Raw genomic sequence first — 15,983 nt, 5'->3', positions numbered from 1 at the left:
CAACCTCAATTTTCTTGCAGGAAGTTCTGGCCCTGTCCTGCCTTTGGCTCCAGCGTTTCCTGTAGGATCTGGGTGCCGGGCTCCCCACGAGCCCTCCTCCTCTTATTCCTAATCCCCCAAACCCCTATCCAGAACCTGTGAACATGGCATTTAAAGTTTTTAATGGTCCCAATTAGTAGAAACAGGCCAAGGCTGTTTGCCAGGCCCGCACACAGCAGAAAGTAACGCTTCAAACCCCAGCTCTTGTGGCAACCCTGAGACCAGCAGAGCCACCGGCAGCTTGCTTTAAGTGCCGGCGGCTGCCCACTGAACCCTGACCTGATTGCAAGCAGCCCAGTCACTGGCAGAGCAATTGCCCCTTTGGGCAACAGGCTTTTCCTCGGCACCTCTACGTGGAGGACAAGCCACCCGAATGGGAGGCCAATCCAGCCAGGTGGGCGCATCGCTCGAATTCCTAGGACACAGCCTGGACTCGGATAACCCAGGGTATGCTGCAACAAGTGGGACCACTGGCAGTCGGAACCACTGGACTCCATCCATCTCCAGCTCATCAAAAGGCTGGACCCTACAAATCCCCCTATTACTCCTCTTTTTTTTAAAATCCTTACAGGACCGCATCCGTGAAGTTTCTCCAATCACAGCCACACAGATGTTCCCCCTGACGCCCCTCAAAGCCACCACCTTCCAATCTCCCCCTCCCCACGATGCCCCTATTCAGCAGGAAGTAGCCAGACGAATAAATAGCACCCCTTTTTCTATTTAACACAAAAGGTCAGAATGTAAGGTCGGTGGATAATGGGGGATGGTCACGTGGGGAACTCAGACCCGCGAACTTTGGCTAGGACCGCCCACAACCAAGCGCGCCAAAAGAGGCTTCACAGGAACCCTTTGGAAAAAAGCGACCGTCTGCCAGCCTGTGAGATTTCACCACGTCATATTAGCTTGACTTCCCTAGAGGGACCCCTTTAAATATCTCCCACGCAGTTTAATCCTTGCAACTTCCCTGGCCTGCATCTTTCCTCGGGGCCGGGGAACCTCGCCGGGTGGGATGCACGCTCTGTACTCAATAAAGCCTTTTGTTATTTCACACTTGGTGGCTCCGAGCCCCGTTCCTTCCTTCTCGGCGGGGAAAAATACCTTACACTAAGCATTTTAAAAATTTCTTACCGGAGTGACGTCACAGAAAAGGCGCCGTGAGCAGCGCGTCCGACAGATCTCCCCAAAATCACAACAAATTTATCAACTAGAAACAGGAAAATCTATCTTCGGAGCATTACGGAGTTCCACACAAACTGAAAGCAAAAGGACTGTTATCACTCGAATCGGAGAGACGAGGGTGTGGAGGAAGCTACCGCAGGGACGTTCATTCAAGCCGCGAGGAAGTGCGCCTGTGGTAAGTCATCCCGCACTCGGGAGCCGCGAGCAGCAGCCGCCGCCAGCCGCCGCCGCCAGCCGCCGCAGCGAGCAGCGCCCGGGTCGGTTGCAGAGCGAGCACCGCCCACATTCCGGAGCGGCGAGCAGCCGCTGGCGCGCGCCCGGTCTGGTTGCAGACCGAGCATTGCAGACCGAGCACCGCTAACGTTCCCAGCGGCCCGCGCACGGGGAGCGGGAGAGGCCCCAGAGCAGTATTCCCTACTTGGGAGAGTCTCTCCGCGGGTGGGGCACCTCACCCAGCCACTCAAGCTAACAATCAAGCGTTGGGGGAGGGGCGCGCGCAGGCAGCCTGAAATACCTTCGGGAGCACAGCTGCGACCCAATTATTAAAATTAACTTAACCCGTGAAATCTGCGCACCCTCGGTTCTAATTGATAAGATCTCTCTCAGTTCACCGACCCAAGACAAGAGGCGTGATATTTTTTAGTGCCTCTCGCTAAAGGGGCGGGGGCAACTTCTGATTGATAGAGCCTCCATATTCAGGGATAAACGCTAACAAGAAGGACTTGGCAGATAATAAGATCTATACCACACTAGTCGCAAGCAGAGACTAGTGCCTCTTCTTACCAGCCAAAACAGGCTACAAAGTGTGGAAAGCCTGGGTTGAGAGGTCCAACGGAATGCTAGGCGCTGAACAATCACCTTGACAACAATTGACTCCCACCCCCGCCTGATTACACTGAAGGCCCTGACTGTCAGAGCCCTTCCCAAAGCCTTGCACTGAGTGGGGATAGAGTGGGGATTTCCCAGCTCTTTGAGCCTCTTACTCCCCAGGCAGAAGCAGTGGCAGCCTTATAGCTGGATCACCAGGCTGCTAATTCAGGAAGGGGGGACTAGGAGAGAGAATCCACTAAAGCAAACTCTCTCATTGTTGGACCCTGCAAACGCCAACAAGCCTTGACTACCAGCAAGACTAAAGCCAATTATATGACATTGCCATAGAATCCCATCAACTGCAAATCCCTACCTAAATGTGACACAGGGGCAGTGCCTGGGGTACAGAGTCACCGACCAGGAAGAGGGAGAGAAAAGAAAAAGGAAGAAGTTAACATCTCAAAATCAAGAAAAATCCACAGACTTTACAACTTGTTCCACTAATTTTTTGTTGTTGTTGTTGTTGTTTGTTTCTTCTATCTTATTGCCTTTATTTCCTCCACCTCGGTCCTTCTATTCTCTGCCCATCTTATGCTTCCCTTTTCTTGAACTACACTACCCATAAGTGTTACATTTTATTTCTCTTCTTCATCCTCACCCTCCTTTGGGGTTATACTCCAGGACACTTAACTCTCACTCTCTCCTCTTTTTTTTTTTTTTTTTTTTTTTTTTTTTGCTTTATTTTGTTTTTTTCTCTTCCTTTTTATTTCTTCCTTCGTTTTTCTCTTTTTCTTATTTTTTCCTTTCCATTCGTTTTTTCTTTTCTCGTTTTACTTTCCTCCCATTTAATCCTCAATCACGAACAAATTAGTTAATTTGGGACTCAAGGTTTTTTTTGGCTTTATTTTTCTTTTTCGCTTTTGTTTTTGTTTTTTTCTTGTTAGTTTATTTTTGTGGCATTTTGGGTCCTCCCAACCCAAGGTCTCCATTGTATTTGGTCATTGCTCCACTTAATACAACATATTTTTACTTATTATTTTTATTTTTTTCTTCTTTATTATTCCTTTTTTTGTCCTTTTTTCTGGTTCCCTCGTATCCCTCTAATTATATCTCTTAGTTGACCATCACCCGCAGGCAGATCAACTTATGCTTGTCTAAGATTTTCTTCCTTTTTTTTTTTTTTTTTTTTTTTTTTGCATTTAGTAGGTCCCTACTCCCCTTTTTTTTTTTTTTTGCCCCCTTGAACTCTTCACCGCAAACCAGGCCCTCCATTATAGGCACGATATTTCCCTGAGGAGGGGAGAGGAGGGAAGGAGAAGAAAGAAAAAAAAAGGGGGAAATAATAAATTATTACTGCTTTTTTTTGTGGGGTGTTTTACCCTTTGTTTTTTTTTTTGTTTTTTTTTTTTTTTTACTTTTTACTCTTTATTAATTCTAATTAGTGCTATCAACAAGACCACCCTCAGATGCCAATAAGAAAGAGGAAATCGAATATTATGGATACAAAAGAAAGAGAGGTAACACAAATAGATGTGGAAAAATCTATGGAGAAAAGACTTAACATATTGGAAGCCTTGGAGCTAAATGACAGAGAATTTAAAATAGAAATCTTAAAAATACTCAGAGATATACAAGAAAACACAGAAAGGCAATATAGGGAGATCAGAAAACAACTCAATGAACACAAAGAATATATTACCAAGGAAATTGAAACTATAAAAACAAATCAAACAGAAATGAAAAACTCAATTCACGAGCTGAAAAACGAGGTAACAAGCTTAGCTAGCAGAACAACCCAGATTGAAGATAGGATTAGTGAAATAGAAGACAAACAACTTGAGGCACAACAGAGAGATGAAGAAAGAGACTCAAAAATAATAAAAAACGAGAAAGCCCTACAGGAATTATCTGACTCCATCAGAAAGAATAACATAAGAATAATAGGTGTATCAGAGGGAGAAGAGAAAGAAAATGGAATGGAGAATATACTCAAACAAATAATAGACGAGAACTTCCCAAGCCTGTGGAAAGAACTAAAGCCTCAAATTCAAGAAGCAAACAGAACACCGAGTTTTCTTAACCCCAACAAACCCACTCCAAGGCACATCATAATAAAGATGACACAAACCAATGACAAAGAAAAAATTCTCAAGGCAGCCAGGGAAAAGAAGAGTACAACATATAAAGGAAGGCCTATTAGATTATCATCAGATTTCTCAGCAGAAACTCTACAAGCTAGAAGAGAGTGGACCCCAATATTTAAAGCCCTGAAAGAGAGGAACTTTCAGCCAAGAATACTATACCCATCAAAGCTATCCTTCAAGTATGAAGGAGATATAAAAACATTCACAAATACAGAAAAGATGAGAGAATTTATCACGAGAAAGCCCCCACTCCAGGAAATACTAAAGGGGGTTTTCCAACCAGATTCAAAGAACAAAAGAAAACAACACCACAAGTAACAGCTCCACCAAGAACACAATAAAACCAAACTTAAACTGTGACAACAAAGGAAAAAAAAAGGGGGGAGAGAATGGAGATTAACAGTAGCAAAGGACGATGAAGTGCAGAAATACTTATAAGATAGGGTACTACAATGAATATGGTAGGTACCCTTTTCATTACTTAATGGTAACCACCCTAGAAAAAACCACCACAAAAACACATGACTTAAAAAAGGTAGCAACAGAGGAAAGAAGTATGGAACACAAACAAACAGAAACAAATGATAGAAAAACAAAAGAGAAGAATCAAACTAGATACAAAACTAACAGAAAGCAATTTATAAAATGGCAGTAGGGAACCCACAAGTGTCAATAATTACACTAAATGTAAATGGATTAAACTTACCAATAAAAAGACACAGAGTAGCAGAATGGATTAAAAAAGAAACTCCAACTATATGCTGCCTACAAGAAACACATCTAAGCAACAAGGATAAAAACAAATTCAAAGTGAAAGGCTGGAAAACAATACTCCAAGCAAACAACACCCAAAAAAAAGCAGGTGTAGCAATACTCATATCTGATAATGCTGACTACAAGACAGAAAAAGGACTCAGAGACAAAAATGGTCACTTCATAATGATTAAGGGGACACTGAATCAAGAAGACATAACAATCCTTAATATATATGCACCAAACCAAGGAGCACCAAAATATATAAGACAGCTACTTATTGACCTTAAAACAAAAACTAACAAAAATACAATCATACTTGGAGACCTCAATACTCCGCTGACGGCTCTAGATCGGTCATCCAAACAGAGAATCAATAAAGATATAGTGGCCTTAAACGAAATACTAGAACACCTGGATATGATAGACATCTACAGGACACTTCATCCCAAAGCGACAGAGTATACATTTTTCTCTAGTGTACATGGAACATTCTCAAGAATTGACCATATGTTGGGCCACAAAGACAATATCAGCAAATTTAGAAAAATTGAAATTGTACCAAGCATATTTTCTGATCATAAAGCCTTGAAACTAGAATTCAACTGCAAAAAAGAGGGGGAAAAACCCACAAAAATGTGGAAACTAAACAACATACTTCTAAAAAATGAATGGGTCAAAGAAGAAATAAGCGCAGAGATCAAAAGATACATACAGACAAATGAAAATGAAAATACGACATATCAGAATCTCTGGGATGCAGCAAAAGCAGTAATAAGAGGAAAGTTCATATCACTTCAGGCCTATATGAACAAACAAGAGAGAGCCGAAGTAAACCACTTAACTTCACACCTTAAGGAACTAGAAAAAGAAGAACAAAGACAACCCAAAACCAGCCGAAGAAAGGAGATAATAAAAATCAGAGCAGAAATAAATGAAATAGAGAACAGAAAAACTATAGAAAAAATCAATAAAACAAGGAGCTGGTTCTTTGAAAAGATCAACAAAATTGACAAACCCTTGGCAAGACTCACCAAGGAAAAAAAGCACAGGACTCAAATAAATAAAATCCAAAATGAAAGAGGAGAGATCACCACAGACATCATAGATATACAAAGAATTATTGTAGAATACTATGAAAAATTATATGCCACCAAATACAACAATCTAGAAGAAATGGATAAATTCCTAGAACAATACAACCTTCCTAGACTGAGTCATGAAGAAGCAGAAAGCCTAAACAGACCAATCAGCAGGGAGGAAATAGAAAAAACTATTAAAAACCTCCCCAAAAATAAAAGTCCAGGCCCAGACGGTTATACTAGTGAATTCTATCAAACATTCAAAGAAGACTTGGTTCCTATTCTACTCAAAGTCTTCCAAAAAATTGAAGAAGAAGCAATACTTCCAAACACATTTTATGAGGCAAACATAACCCTCATACCAAAACCTGGCAAGGATGGCACAAAGAAAGAAAACTATAGACCAATATCTCTAATGAATACAGATGCTAAAATTCTAAACAAAATACTGGCAAACCGAATACAACAACATATTAAAAAAATAATACATCATGATCAAGTGGGATTCATCCCAGAATCTCAAGGATGGTTCAACATACACAAAACGGTTAACGTAATACACCATATCAACAAAACAAAGAACAAAAACCACACGATCTTATCAATAGATGCAGAAAAGGCTTTTGATAAAATACAACACAATTTTATGTTTAAGACTCTCAACAAAATGGGTATAGAAGGAAAATATCTCAACATGATAAAGGCCATATATGATAAACCATCAGCCAACATCATTTTAAACGGCATAAAACTGAGGACTTTCTACCTTAAATCAGGAACAAGACAGGGTTGTCCACTCTCTCCACTCTTATTTAACGTGGTGCTAGAAGTTCTGGCCAGAGCAATCAGACAAGACAAAGAAATAAAAGACATCCATATCGGAAAAGAAGAAGTAAAGGTATCACTTTTTGCTGATGATATGATCCTATACATTGAAAACCCGAAGGACTCCACAAAAAGATTATTAGAAACAATAAACCAATACAGTAAGGTCGCAGGATACAAAATTAACATACAGAAGTCCATAGCCTTTCTCTATGCCAACAATGAAATATTAGAAAACGAACTCAAAAAAATAATCCCCTTCACGATTGCAACAAAAAAAATAAAATACCTAGGAATAAACATAACAAAGAACATAAAGGACCTATACAATGAAAATTACAAAGCATTGTTAAGGGAAATCGAAAAAGATACAATGAGATGGAAAAATATTCCTTGTTCTTGGATAGGAAGAATAAATATAATCAAAATGGCCATATTACCCAAAGCAATATACAAATTTAATGCAATTCCTATCAAAATCCCTATGAGATTTTTTTAAAAAAGGAACAAAAAATCATCAGATTTATATGGAACTATAAAAACCCCGAATAGCCAAAACAATCCTAAGGAAAAAGAATGAAGCTGGGGGCATTACAATACCTGACTTTAAACTATACTATAGGGCCACGATAATCAAAACAGCATGGTATTGGCAGAAAAATAGACACTCAGACCAATGGAACAGAATAGAAAGCCCAGAAATAAAACCACATATATATGGTCAAATAATCTTTGATAAAGGGGCCAACAACACACAATGGAGAAAAGAAAGCCTCTTCAACAAATGGTGTTGGGAAAACTGGAAAGCCACATGCAAAAGAATGAAACTCGACTACAGCCTGTCCCCGTGTACTAAAATTAATTCAAAATGGATCAAAGACCTAAATATAAGACCTGAAACAATAAAGTACATAGAAGAACATTTTATGAACTTGACTCCAATGGCAAGAGAAGTGAAGGCAAAGATAAATGAATGGGACTACATCAGAATAAAAAGTTTTTGCTCAGCAAGAGAAACTGATATCAAAATAAACAGACAGCCAACTAAATGGGAAATGATATTTTCAAACAACAGCTCAGATAAGGGCCTAATTTCCAAAATTTACAAAGAACTCATAAAACTCAACAACAAACAAACAAACAATCCAATAAAAAAATGGGAAGAAGACATGAATAGACACTTCTCCCAGGAAGAGATACAAATGGCCAACAGATATATGAAAAGATGCTCAGTTTCATTAGTTATTAGGGAAATGCAAATCAAAACTACAATGAGATACCACCTCACCCCTGTTAGATTAGCTATTATCAACAAGACGGGTAATAGCAAATGTTGGAGAGGCTGTGGAGAAAAAGGAACCCTCATTCACTGTTGGTGGGACTGTAAAGTAGTACAACCATTATGGAGGAAAGTATGGTGGTTCCTCAAAAAAATGCAAATAGAACTACCTTATGACCCAGCAATCCCTCTACTGGGTATATACCCCAAAACCTCAGAAACATTGATACGTGAAGACACATGTAGCCCCATGTTCATTGCAGCACTGTTCACAGTGGCCAAGACATGGAAACAACCAAAAAGCCCTTCAATAGAAGACTGGATAAAGAAGATGTGGCACATATACACTATGGAATACTACTCAGCCATAAGAAATGATGACATCAGATCATTTACAGCAAAATGGTGGGATCTTGATAACATTATAAGGAGTGAAATAAGTAAATCAGAAAAAAACAAGAACTACATGATTCCATACATTGGTGGAACATAAAAATGAGACTAAGAGACATGGACAAGTGTGTGGTGGTTACCAGGGGTGGGGGGAGGGAGGACAGGGGGAGAGTTAGGGGGAGGGGGAGGGGCACAGAGAACTAGATAGAGGGTGGCGAAGGACAATCTGACTTTGGGCGAGGGGTATGCAACATAATTTAATGACAAGGTAACCTAGACATGTTTACTTTGAATATATGTACCCTGATTTATTAATGTCATCCCATTACCATTAATAAAAATTTATTTAAAAAAAAAAAAAAAATTTCTTACCAAGTCAAAATTTTCCCTTACAACCTGGTAAATGGCGAGTTTCCATGTTTGTCAAGGTGAAATTCCCTACAAATAAAGGAGTGGCTACTAAAATAACCAAGGTCGTAACCCATTTCATGGCTTGAAAGCAGTTAAAAATGTAAAAGGCAACAGAGCGGACCACTGGGAACGGAGCTCATCCCTGTGAACTGGAAAATGCAAGTACGGACAGCATCCAAATGCAAGCAAAACAAAACAACCACCGACAAAGAGTCAGATTATTACCCACCCAAAGAAAACCCACTTACCAACTCGATGAGACCTCGGGCTAACAATGAACAATACTCTATCACAGTCCTTAAATCGGCAAAACAGAAAAGAACTACACTTACAAAAATAAAGAAATACCTAATAGATACAAAGGTGCACAAGTTGGAATCCTAACATAGAACTGGAAAAACCTGGCAGGGATGCCAGAAGTGATCTCTATTTTGATGTGGGTGGTTGGTTATACAGGTAAAAATTCATCAAGCCATATATTTAATATGTGTACATTTTACCATATATATGTACAACTGAAAAGGGGAGACAAAGTTGGTATTATAGAGTAAGATCTGTGTTTATTAAAAAATTATTTCTATCCAACATTTCATACACACTCATAAAGAGAGAGGGCACACACACACGAGAGAGATAGGTCTGGAACTAGGTTCACCTAATTCCAACAAAGGAAACTTATGGAAGATAAAGTTTGAAATTTTTTTTTATTTCTATCTTCACATATTTCTGCATTTCCACTGTTTGAATTCCTTTAATGAGTGCACCTGATTTTTGTAACAATACAGTAATTGTCTTAAAAGATTGGAAGCAAAGTCATTAACAGTTCTTAATTCTGGGTGAAAAAGAGAATGTAATTTATATTTTCTTCTCTGTAATTTTCTATACTTTTCATTCTCCCACTTAAAATGTATTTATATAACAACAAAGACTACATAGTAACATGAAAAGTTTTGTTAGGCTAAAAATGTTAACTTTGTTATAACTGCAATCAAACACTGCAGCCAACCAGGCAAGGACAGTTCTGGAGAGAAATTCACACAACCTGATTGCTCTCTGGCAAACATTAAAATCAAGTTTCTAACCAGAGAAGCGGCAGGTCCTAAAAACGAGAACATTCGTGTGCCTCTCCTAGGCCAAACTGTGCTGGGTACTTCTATGTACTTTATTTAACTTTCCCCAAAACCACAGCTGATTGTGTCATTACCCTATTTTACAAATAAGAAGCTAAGACATGGTGGTTTTGAGTAACTGGTCCAGGGCTACTTTACATGGATAATACAGCAAGTTACTACTAACTATATTACACAATCCCGTAAGTTTCTCCTAACTATACCGCACCTCCCACCAAAGATTGTGACCACACCTACCTACAAGTAATGGCTTGCAAAAACCTAACCGATCTCCTAACATTAAAACCATATGCCTCGCCCTGGCCGGTTGGCTCAGCGGTAGAGCGTCGGCCTAGCGTGCGGAGGACCCGGGTTCGATTCCCGGCCAGGGCACACAGGAGAAGCGCCCATTTGCTTCTCCACCCCTCCGCCGCACTTTCCTCTCTGTCTCTCTCTTCCCCTCCCGCAGCCAAGGCTCCATTGGAGCAAAGATGGCCCGGGCGCTGGGGATGGCTCTGTGGCCTCTGCCCCAGGCGCTAGAGTGGCTCTGGTCGCAATATGGCGACGCCCAGGATGGGCAGAGCACCGCCCCCTGGTGGGCAGAGCGTCGCCCCATGGTGGGCGTGCCGGGTGGATCCCGGTCGGGCGCATGCGGGAGTCTGTCTGACTGTCTCTCCCCGTTTCCAGCTTCAGAAAAATGAAAAAAAAAAAAACAAAAAAAAACATATGCCTCAAAGCCTTTGAGAAATTCCAATGTTACACATGAGGTTAGAAACTATGACATGGGTTCCCAAGATGTTATTCTGCTATATAGCCAGAAAAAAAAAATTATTTTTCTCCCTGGCATCCACATATGCTGTCAGATGTCCCAGGACTTCCAGAGAGTTAAAATGTGTTTAAGTCTCCAGGTAGTCCAGTAGTAATTCTCAAATTGCATCACTAGTGACAAGACCCCGCCAAGGCACAAAGCCGTTATGACAGGCTCAGATACTGAGAGAAGGGGACACCGGAGACACTAACTAGCTGTCACAACTTCCAGGACTGCTCTGGACAGTGCCCACGGCCCTTTCCTGCCACAAACGCTGTCCTGGATATCAGAGCTGTTTGTTCAAAGCTCTCATCAAAGCCTGGACCCCTTCAACAAAGCTTTCTTTGAATTAAATATGGGGCTGACCAAAATACTCTCTGAGGAATGGAACAGGTGTTCACAACAAAGGATTTTCAAAATTTTCCAAATCCCATTTTTGGTGGAGACCTGACGTGAGCCTTCAACTGCCTTCAACCCCCCCTCCCCCCGACATTTGTAACCAGTTTGTCTACAAAGCTCTGCTCCATGGTTTCAGTGAGGGCCTCCTCAAGTCTGTCTTCCCAATTAAACCAGCTATTAAAGACCAATTTATAAAGAAAAGGGAGTCAACGTTTAATTGGAAACCAAATCACCTAAACAGTAAGCGGTAGACACATTTCCCAATTAAAGAATCTGACAAGAACTCACAAAAAGAAAACAGCATCTCCCAAATGTCATCTTGCTTTATTTCCTGTTTAGAAAGGCAGACCTGCTCCAACTTCACACCAAACACAAAGCTGGGAGGGCAGGAGGCGGGGAGCAATAGCAAAGTAGGAAAATGCTGTGTGTGTGCACAGGCATAAAACTGTCCAAACTGTATATCAGCAAGTTATCAAGACCCTGTCCACCCAATTTGCTCCACTTTAAGGGGCCAGTGGCAAGACTGAAAACCGGAAACCACAAAAAATGCAGTTAGCAGAGGGCCCCAACAGACTCAAGCCCAAATACTGTCTCATCAAATTCCCACCTCACACCCTGAGGACCTCTTCTACAATACACCCTTTGAAACATCTGACTGTCCAGAAATATTTTTTTAGTACTTTTTAAATGGCTAAGAATTTCTTTTATGAGCCTCAAGGTACTTCCAAAAATACTCATCTGCCAAATGTAATACTTTCATACCAATTACACTATGCTTCATCTTTAAATTACTTTAATGGACTACCACACTAGCCAAGTAGAGTCATTACTTAACTATTTGGTGCCATGGTTAGAAGTAATGATGAGATTTGGATACTTCATGTCTACACTTACACCCTTGTAACGCCGGTGGCCAAGGCCAGGCAGGTTCACATTGGATTTGGGAAGATGGTAGAGAAACTGCTGAGCCAGAAAGCATTGGGCTGTCCCTGTTTAATAGTCTCGTGATGGTGGCTGAGCTAACAGGCAGAGGAAAATCACTTCTCGTGACAGCAAGTGAATGAACAGCAACATGGCCCTTCACAGTGGGGGGCAGCCAATCCACAATCAGAGATCCACCATCTGCCCTGAGGGCAAGAACCTGTAGCCTTAGTAGACATCCACACGTGTTGCTGCCACGTGCTCACACACTAATCAAGCAAAGTGCAAGCGAGCGAACCTAACATAGCTGTCTTCCCAACACTCCTATTCTGTCCCTAGGTCAAACCCTATTCACCTGTACTCTATCCAGTGTGAAAAGACGCCCGCAACAATAAATGCTCTTCTAACTAACAGGAACAGCATTAAAAAAATACATAAAAAGTTACATTAAGACACAATGTAGTGTAGAAATGACATTTTTTGCATATCTGAACAGCAGAAGTGTGGGAGAATTTTTAACATTCACTATTCAAAAAAGAAAAACAGTGACATAAAAAGATAAAGCCTAACTAAGCAAACTTTTCAAAAGACAGTGGACTCTTTCACTAACTAGTAATTTACTGGGACAAAATGGTAGGTCCAAGGAAACACGAGAGAACTGTTTCCACAGATCCCGAAGATGTGGCTCAGATTGTATAAACATGAGTCTAAAATGGGTTTTCCCTTTTGAGGCTTGTTGCCAAAGCAACCAGAAAAGCTCCTGTCTTTGAGAATTTGAAAGGAGGTTAAGGATAAGAGGAAGTAATCAAAGTTTTATACCAGGAATTGAGAATCATGAGTACAATGTTGCAAGGCTAACACAGAGAATACAAATTGAACAGAGAGACAAAGCAGCAACTACAGGGGACAGAAGGATTTAGTAACAAGAAATAAACATAACTATTCTTCTTTTTCCCCAGTTTTACTGAGATATAAATGATATGTAACATTATATTCATTTAAGGTAAACAACGTGACAATGTATGTTGCAAAATGATTACCACAGTAAGTTTACTTAGCATTATTTCTTATTACAAATTATTTCTTGTGATGAGAAATTTTAAGATCGACTGTTTTAGCAACTAGATTCCCCATTCTGTTCCCTACTCTCTCTACCGGAATTGTCCCCCAAGCCAAACACCAAAGCAATACTACCATCCTCCTCTGGTTCACTGCTACCGTTTTTGAAATTAAAACCACCAGGTATGTTCAAAAGCACACGAGGGAGGAATGAATAAGAAGAGAGAGAGTTAGCAACACCCTCACTCCAACCCTCAAATTGCCTTGTGACTCAAAGAAACGCTGATAGCTAACCATCAACATTCCAAAACCAACAATATCAGTCTTAAAAAGGTCAGGTGTAAACATGAACCCCAAGCCTTATTGAATTTGCCCAGAATGCTAGGTGTGGACACTCCATTTATACCATGCTGGTAACAGATAGAACAAAAGTGTCATTCAGATGGTCTAAGGTGGTCAAAGATATGGAAGAAAACTGAAAACAATGATACATAACAGAAGTCAGAGTAAAAAATGTTAAGTTATAAGTTAAATCATGGCGACAATGTATAGAGACGGATGGATAACCGCAAAACCACGCTCCACACCACCCAGCACTGGGAAACTTCCCCTGGAGAACACAAAGGCAACCAAAAGCAATGTGTGTTTGAGTCAGTATCAGTAAAAAAGCTTTAGTTTGTTAGTTTGTGTTTTACGTTTTTAATTATAGGACGTTTAGGGTAAATTTAACTGCATTTAGGAAAACTGACAAATAGCATAAAAGAAATGGGGCAAGCCTACAGAATCATAAGAATGCCAGTGAGAGGGTACATTTGTATATAGCTGCTCATGTCCCTTATTCCCCACTCCACTCCCACTGGAAGTAATAACTCCTCCTGGATTCCCATCCTATGCCATCTGTCTCTTCTAGTCTTATGTCAGGTTTTACTTACCTATCGTATCCCTCAAACACAGTATACTATAACATGTTATAAGTATTGTCTACTATAGCATCATATCACAAGCATTTTCTACTGGAACATTATGTCAGATTACTCTTCCCAAAACTTGTGGCATTCGCTTATTCATTCAATAAATATTTCCAAAGCACATATAAGTGTCAGGCACCATACTACAAACAGGCAATAAATATGTACTGTTTTAAATGAATGTTCATTGCCAGGCAGGAAAAAACAAACGAGTTCAAAAAGAAATCCAAATAAATCGTGTATTAATGGGGATTAGGACGGGAAGCTACAGATATTCTAATATCGTGAAACAGCTATCCTACCAGTGTGCTGTCACAGCAAGAAACAGGTGTTCACAATAGAAGAGCATTTCTTCTGCATGGCCTACCAAGTGTATTAAATATTCCCATACAGAGAAATATCATCCTAATCCTTTTAAAATTTCTGTACTATTGGTTTAATATCATCTTAAACTTGAGGCCCCTAAATAACCCATGAGATGGGTCTTTATCAGCCGGGAATAACAGACAGGATGTTTTGTAAGTTGGATCTGTTCATTCATTAGAGAGCTTATTAACTACCAGCTACTGTTGGGCCTAGGTTTTTAAAAGACCAGGACACGCCAAGAGCCCTCCGTGAACTCAACCAAAAGTTTGGTGTAAGTCTGGGGGTCGGGGGAGGAGGGAAGGGGGCATTCACGTTTTATTTTATGGAAAATACCCGAGTTGAAATTCAACTGCCAACAACGTAAAAACGTGTCGTATTTTTTATTCAGGTTGCTTTCAGTCACTGCCTCTATCCTCCATAATGGTGTATGAAAGGGTCCTCCATCCACAATTTATTTCACTTAAGAAAAAAAGCTCATAATAGACCCGCCACGCCCACCATACATTAGGGGAAAGAATATGTATGGAGGGTAGCTTGATTTTTCTTTTTTTTTTTTTTTTTAAGGAATAGACAATAAAAATCTAAAAACATGTGCCTTCAAACGCACTGCCCCTTCGCCAGATCGATCACTACAGGCTCTTGCACGTGGGGCGTGGCCATTCACAGGTGGTCGGAGGTCTCCAAAGTGTGACAGCACAATTGCCACACGTGACAAGCGTCTCGGACTGCAGGGCCCGGCGCCCCGAGTCCCGGAAATAGCGCTTGCCTCGGGGAGCGCTGCAGAGGGCCAGCAGCACGCCGGCCTTTCCCTGCCAAGCCCCCAACAGCGTGCGATTAGGGCCGAGCCCCCGAATAGGAAGCGCTGGCCCTACGGCAGAGGCCGAGGCGAGGCTCCTCCCCCTAGCCCAGCCCCATAGAAAAGGGGAGTCTGTGGGAGCCCTGGGCTGGGCTGGGCTGGGGGGAGGAACGGAGGGACGGGAAGGGTGGGCGGGGTGGGACCCAGCTAACACTTCTCCTTGCCAAAGCGGAGGTCGAGCCATTGCCCGCTGCCCCCTGTGCCCTGACCCTGCCTCCTGCCTCCCTCACCTGATCACAGAGATGAGCAGCCCCGAGGGGTCTTTGCTTTTGCTGACTGTGCTTCTGTACTTCCCACCAGCTGCCTCAGCCGCCATCTTGGTAACGGGCGGGGAACCCGTGCGCTAGACTGGATTGAAGGTAGCGTGAACTCCGTGATTGACCTCTCAGAGTCCACCAATGGGAGAAGAGAAATGTGCAGAACTGGATACTCCAATCGCCGGAGTGAGGGGGCGGGACACAGGCAGCACGTTGTGAAGCCCGACGCGGACCCTAAGAATTCTGGGAATTGTAGTTTTCCTTCCGCGGCGCCTGGGCGCAAAGGTAACCAAACTAGCTGCTGTTTGGTGACGTCTCCTAATCA

The 15,983-nt window shown here is 41.5% G+C and overlaps 1 protein-coding gene across 2 annotated transcripts in view; it reads right to left on the bottom strand.

Moving 5' to 3' along the window:
* EXOC4 (exocyst complex component 4) overlaps positions 1-15,765 on the bottom strand; it is a 701,469-nt gene extending 685,704 nt beyond the window's left edge. For both annotated transcript variants that reach the window (XM_066362739.1, XM_066362740.1), the window contains exon 1: positions 15,632-15,765. In XM_066362739.1, coding sequence (XP_066218836.1) covers positions 15,632-15,717 — 86 coding nt within the window. In that variant the 5' untranslated portion in view covers positions 15,718-15,765. The remainder of the gene's footprint in view (positions 1-15,631) is intronic.
* Positions 15,766-15,983: the final 218 nt, after the last annotated feature.

Source organism: Saccopteryx leptura, chromosome 2, assembly GCF_036850995.1.
Source record: "Saccopteryx leptura isolate mSacLep1 chromosome 2, mSacLep1_pri_phased_curated, whole genome shotgun sequence".
NCBI lineage: Eukaryota > Metazoa > Chordata > Mammalia > Chiroptera > Emballonuridae > Saccopteryx > Saccopteryx leptura.
This window is presented reverse-complemented; position numbering and strand designations above follow the sequence as displayed.